General features: G+C 25.6%; 1 protein-coding gene across 1 annotated transcript; it reads right to left on the bottom strand.

Annotated features, from left to right (window-relative positions):
- Positions 1–744: 744 nt before the first annotated feature.
- Positions 745–3,652, bottom strand: LOC135924682 (uncharacterized). Its single transcript, XM_065459778.1, has 6 exons — positions 3,552–3,652; positions 3,429–3,505; positions 3,319–3,385; positions 3,201–3,273; positions 2,950–3,093; positions 745–1,424 (listed from the first exon to the last, which is right to left on the bottom strand). The coding sequence occupies exons 1-6, from the start codon at positions 3,615–3,617 to the stop codon at positions 1,054–1,056; spliced, it is 798 nt and encodes a 265-aa protein (XP_065315850.1). The 5' UTR covers positions 3,618–3,652; the 3' UTR covers positions 745–1,053.
- Between the last annotated feature and the right edge of the window lie 3,218 nt (positions 3,653–6,870).

Here is a 6,870-nt window from a genome sequence, read left to right as displayed (position 1 = left end):
GCCTATACTAAAATCAATTAAGTATCCAAATTAAGCTAAAATGTTCAAATTTTACCCTACCCAGTCATTTCAATAAAAATATCGCTTATAGAGTAAATCTTTTGTAATTTATATGCATAAAAAAACCTTCATGATGGAATAATCATCAATTTTATGATCATTTTTTTCCTCAAAATTTGAGCAAAAAGAAATCATCATTTTAAAAATCTTTTCTTTAAGTCACTCATTGTTTCAAGATCGAATTATATTAATGATTTAAAAAAATATATATATAATATAAATAATATGCAACTCAATAAATTTATAATTTTTGTTGTCTTAATTCGAGGTGATTTATTTTATTATTTCCTGACCTTATATCTTGCAAGTTTTCATTTTTCTGGTGGTAAGGAATATTAATTTTATTGAAATTGTAATGTCATTTTCTTCTTTTTTTTAGTGAGGATGTAAAAAAATAAATGATTATCCTCTAAAACTATTTCTTTTTATTATTCTTGCTCAAATTAAATACGTACTTGCATTAGAGATCAGCGCAACCCAGCCCGAAGGTCGGACAACTTAGAAAATTTTATGGTCGGACCAGATTGAGCGAACTTTAACTTTCAGAGCAAAATTTGAATAAATTATGATCAATGAAAAAAAATATAACAAATTCGAATAATTTCTTATTTATGATAGATTTTAATATATATATATATATATATAGTGAATATATTCAAATTTAACATTAAAAATGAGTGGGGCTCTAAGAAAAAAATAATATAGAATAAAAATTCTGACAAGTTTGAATTGGATAATTTATAAATAATAACACGATTGAAGGTGGGTAGAAAATATTTAGATATTATTAGAGCTAAAAAAATTAAAATATGAAATCACATTAAAATCTGATTAAAAATAAGAAGATTGACATATTCTTAGAATAAATTATTTTTTTTATCTATGCCTAAGATAAGCATGCCAGAAAAAAAAATAAGAAATGCAATTCCTACAATAACCATATAATTTATTATCAAGGAGAAAGTAAAAAAAAGAGATATAAGGAAAATTGTTTTATTTCGACAATGGATTATCTTGACCCAAATATTCTATACTATTTTTTTCTTTTGGGGACAATGTTGAAGAGCTCATTTCATGGTCCATTTGGTGGTTAGTGGTGGTGGGTTGTTGGAAATAAGGAGGATAGACAGACATGTGATGTTGGGCAGGTCTGTTAGTATAACTATTACCAAAATTATGTCGATTCGTATTGCTTGGGTAATTTATGGGGGTGTGCGATGGGTTGTTATCCGGAATTCCTTGAGGGTAAACATTATTGTTGTTTAAATTATGCGGAGAATTATTGTAAGTTTGGTGTTGATTGGAATTAGCTTGATTAAAGGGAGAAGTGGCTGCGTGATGGGAGGGTTGGAGTTTATTAGTTGCTAATAAATGAGAAAATATTTTTTCAGATTAAGATGTTAGATATAAAATGAAAATATTTTTTAAAAATAAATGTTTAAAATATCGTTGGCCATATTGCCGAACCTTGTGGGGTGCTATTTTTTTAAAATAATTTTTTATTTACAGAAATGTAAGTATGTTTATTAGTCCTTGATCAATACTCAAAAGCTCGCTTCTTAATAAATGTTTATAATTATATTTGGTCACTTCCAAAAAAAACCTATATTTAATAATGAAATGTATTTTATTCAAGAATCCATGATACATATAATATTAAACAAAACTTTGTAAGAATTGTTTTTTTTTTAAAATTCAAGATTAAAATAGGATTATTAAAATTATTTTATATCCTAAGCAATTTCAAAAATGTTGTTTCTGGTGTTTTGCAGTATGGCTCACTGTCAATATACTACCAATACTTAACATTTGTTATTATAAACAAAGAGTATGATTTAAATGATACGCTATAAATTAATATAGTTATGTTATATCTTAATTTAAATTAATAATGATTCTTATCTTTACATAATAACAAAAAACCGATTAATATTTTAACAATTTTTTTTTAATCTTGTAAAAATTTTTTTTTAAAAAAAGCAATAGATAAATTAGGATACACTGTCTAAATTATATTTAGCACATGATTTAACGATATATCCATATCTGATCGCCAGCCTGCTCTAAATATATTTGGATATTAAGTATGATTAACCCTATTAACCCACATATATCTCTTACCCCTTTATTCAGATGGAGGTCCAGTCTTTAAAAGAAGATTTAGTCAGTGTTTGTGAGGGTTGGAATATTCTAGTGTTGTTAAACGGCTTGATTTGAGCCAATTTTTAAAAGCGGCTAACTCCATATTTTAGCCAGAAAAATATTGCCCATGCCTTGCTAACTCAATATTTTATTCAGAAAAATATAAAGTAAGCCTAAAGATTTTGCTCATAGATGGCACATAGGGTTGAACATCTATTGGCAAAATCTCGATTCTTAGGCAATATTTTCCTTGCTATGAGGTTAGCTGTTTTTAAAAATCGGCCAAAATCTAGCCATTTAACAACATTAAATATTAAATCAGATGTGGATACATACATTAAATTGAATACTAAATATCTTTACCCCTGATATAAAAGTTTAAATATTTGACAAAACATTAAATTAAATCTAATAATATAGTGCCTATTTATATTATAAAACTTTGCAAATAATTAATTATCTAGATAAATTTATAAAATTAAATTAAAAAACAGCAATTACATAAAAATAGTTTTTCATTAAATAAAAAAACTTAGAAATATCAGCTTGATAACCCTTTAGCATTTTAATGAAATTTTTTCCATAACTTTATAAATGATTTATATTTATCATCAATAAAAATCTAATTTAAGCTCATTAAAATATACTTATATATTATGACAAGTATAAATTTAAATTATTGTATAATAAGCTTGAGGTAAATACAAATGTTTATACATGTCTTTGAAATTAAAAAATAAAAATTACTGATATCAGGATTCTGTAGAGAACTATATTGACTATTAGGAGTCATAAAAGGTCTTTGGTATGAGGTATCTATCAATGGATTATAATTTTGTTTGTTAGAGTAAGTGATTTGTTCATTTTGTGATTGGAATGAATTTGGTGGAACTATTAATTTATGTGAAATAAATAACTAAATATAAAATATTAATTTAGTGATGTGCTAAAATTTCATTGTAGATTCAGCACAAAAAAATAATAAATTGCATTAAAACTTTTATTTTGATGATTTTGTGAGGCACCTTCATAATTTATTGGCTCATTTGTATTGGGTTGACCAGGTGTGGGCTATATTTGTAAAATAAAAATATTTTGCTAATAATGATTCATTACATTTTGTTGATTGTAATCTGCCATTGTGGCTAAATACACCAAATTTTTATGAAGGACTTGTTGGTAACTATAAATGACTATTAAATTATATTTTAAAATGTTTAAATTACGAAATACATTCTGCAGCATTTCCTTTATTTTGATTTTCCGCTATACACATAATCAATTGAGTGTTTTCATCCAATAACTATTTATATAAAATAAATTCTGTTAATCAAATTATTTATTTATACTTTTTGTATGGTAGCTGAATTGGGACTGGGAGGGGATTTTCTCTGATTTAAAAATATCGACGACATTCGATATGCTATTAGTGCAGCTTAAGAAATTTTCCATCAATCATTTATGATTGAATGTATTTAAAACAAATATTTAATTTTATAATATAAATACTACACCACATATATGTATATGTGATTTATTATAAATTTATTTAACACTTTATTTTATTAAAAGTTACACTAAAGATAAAATGAAATCTAAATCTAAGCACATTCGAAATCCAATCATTTAGCGATCCTACATTCAAACAAACCAATCAATCTTCTCCAAACAATAATTTAATAAATAAAATATGATTTCAAATGGATTTTAACAGGGGTTTTACAAAGGGGACGCTAAAAAGTGTAAACTCTATTTTTACAAAATTTATGAGGGTCCACGCGTCCTAAACCACTCTATCTCGGGTCTTCATCTTTTTTATCTATTATACTATAATTTATTATATAATAATAATAATATTAGAATTCATCTCAAATGCTTTAACCCAATGACCAAAAAAAACTTAAATATAATTATTTTTATATTACTTTATTATTAAATATATCTAGTAATTTAATTTCTTAACTTGTTTAAATCCTAAGAAAATAAATATCAACTTCAATTAATAGAATATATAAATATATTATTTTTTTTATTTATATAATATAATTTTAGTTTATCTTAATGTGTCATTCGTATTTATACATTATATATTATTTTATCTAATATCAAATTACGATCAAATTCGCAGATGTTATGATTAATTTTATATAATATCATATAGAATCTTATAAATTTTCAAGTCGAATAAATATTATGTCAATTAATATATTCTGTGGAATAATGATGGGGTTTTGATTCCCTTTTTTTAAATCTGAAATAAAGTAATATTTAAATGTGAAAATAAAAAAAAAACTCCAAAATATTATCTCCATCATTGTATAAAAAATGCTTGACATCATAATTGATATTCAGCGTGACATAAGCTTGTCATATGTGTTAAAAAATTTAATATAAAATATACAAATCTACGCCATTTATACCTAATTTTATTGTCATTTGTTATTAAATTAAATTATTATAATGTATAAATACGAATCTACCAAAGAATGTAGATTTAATTTTATGATTTGATTTAATAATACATTTCGATTTTCCACAACTTTATTTTTGTTTAAGACAAAAAGAAGGAAAATTATAATAAATGCCACAAAGACAATAATATTTATTTGAAATAGGCCCTACAATTTCGTAAAAGGGCTATTCAAATAAAATATGAATGTATTTGTATAAAAGGGTGCTAATTATTTAAAAAGTGGGTTTTAATTTAAAAAAATATAGTACTTCATTTTTCAAAATTAGTTTAATTATAATGATGGAGGTATTTAGCGTACCAAGCTATCTACGTCTCTGGATTTTAGATATCTTTCGCTTTATTTCGGTATAAATTAAAAGATATATAAAATCCATAACACCAGCATTCATTCTAGAACTATACTCTACCTTCAAAAACTACATGATCCCCTAAAAAACTTAAAGAGGCTTTTTTTTAAAGAATGTAATTTAAAAATATCACAAGGATTTTGAAAATATTTCTTAAAAAAAGATATGATGTTTTTAAAGAAAAAGGAAGTTACATTAAGCTATGTTGTATTTTATTTTCATCATCATATCACATCAATTCACTATGTATGATATTTGTTATTTAATAGTTTTTGATAATAATATCATCATAATATTTGACAAAAATGACTGGATATATAAAATAATTTCATTGCTAAAATATGATGTACGCGAAGAAACTAGATATTAAGAGTTTGTATTATCAAGTAGTAGGACAGGCGCGAATATATGGCAATAAAATATAAAAATACCTAGAGTACATATAAATCTTACATCATGTAATTCTTTTATTGGAAACAAATAATAATCATATATAAAATCCATACACAATCATAATTATCAAATAAAATCCATAACACCAGCATTCGCTCTAGAACTTTATTCTACCTTCAAAAACCAATGATCCGATTCATGATTAGAGTATATCACCGTGATAGGTAGCTAATCGTTATATCTCTTCCCCAAAAATATCCTTGTATAATCGTAACCCTTGGATGGTTCGTTTAACTTTGAACGCCCCTCGAGGATCCCGTTATCGCTTAGACGCCATTGAGGTCACCATGATCAATTCTGCACCCATATTTGTTATCAAACATTTGGCAGTTCACAAGGTGTTCAGCGTTAAACGGTCCTTGAACAATCCGTTATCTCTTGAAATACCATGAGGTCACTATAGCCAACCACCCACCTTCGACAATTCACCCTAGATCCCACTATTCCTGCTTATTATCATTAACTGAATAGTCATCATCACTTGTCCTTGTCGATGGACCTCATCGATAAACTAATCCCTTTTAACTTTATTCTGAAGGGCAAATTCCCCCGAGTATCTTCGATGGACAACATCGATTCTAATCTTAATAACTGGCATCTCAATCATCTTTGATGTTCCACATCGGGCGCCTATGGTATGACTGAAAGCCCATAGTCCAATCATAAATATAATTACAGTTCCTTTTCAGCATAAATTTTCCAAAAGTCTAAATTAGGCAGGTTCCTCTATCACCTTCCATTTTACAAATATCTTCCTTATTTATTAGCATCGATCAATAATCATAATCCATACCAATTACCATGTAAGTATCACTTTGACATTAGTAATCCCATGTTTTCACCATATTGAATTTGAATTAATTAGCTGTAAATTAAATAAGAAAAATATAAAATACGAGATTAATAAATGTTAACAAAATTTAAGTAGAAATAAAATGTTCTATGATTATGTTTAGAATATATAAAATTTGGAAGGTGGTTATAAATTATTATATTATTTTAAATTATAATAAATTTTAATATACAATACGAGAAATTAAATATTAATAACTTACTTATATAACATTAATGTAATTGATACTTCAGATTTTTCTAAAAAGAGAAACACATATTTATACATAATAATTTAAATTTTCATTATAAAAAATTTTAATATATTTAAAATGTTTGAAAAATATATAATAATACTATTAAAAAAAAGAACGGAGATGTTGTGACGCAGGGAAACAAAAATGAAAAAGGGACGTAAGCGTTGTCTATGATAGCTCTTTGGCTAGAAGGCTACCATTGAAACTGATATAATTAGCTTTGTGAATCGCTATGGATAATCGTTGACGAAGAAAAAAACCCTCTCGTGGTTCTTCTGAGAGTTTGCTGATTTGTGATCTTAAGTTT

This window comes from Gordionus sp. m RMFG-2023, chromosome 2 (genome assembly GCF_954871325.1).
Source record: "Gordionus sp. m RMFG-2023 chromosome 2, tfGorSpeb1-WG-v2, whole genome shotgun sequence".
In the NCBI taxonomy this organism is placed as follows: domain Eukaryota; kingdom Metazoa; phylum Nematomorpha; class Gordioida; order Chordodea; family Parachordodidae; genus Gordionus; species Gordionus sp. m RMFG-2023.
This window is presented reverse-complemented; position numbering and strand designations above follow the sequence as displayed.

Coding starts and splice junctions, on each gene's coding strand:
- LOC135924682 (XM_065459778.1), bottom strand. CDS start 3,617: ATGTCGTCGATATTTTTAAATCAGAGAAAATCCCCTCCCAGTCCCAAT. Junction 3,386..3,428: donor AATGCTGCAGAATGTATTTC/GTAATTTAAACA, acceptor AGTCATTTATAG/TTACCAACAAGTCCTTCATA. Junction 3,094..3,200: donor ACAAAATCATCAAAATAAAA/GTTTTAATGCAA, acceptor ATAAATTAATAG/TTCCACCAAATTCATTCCAA.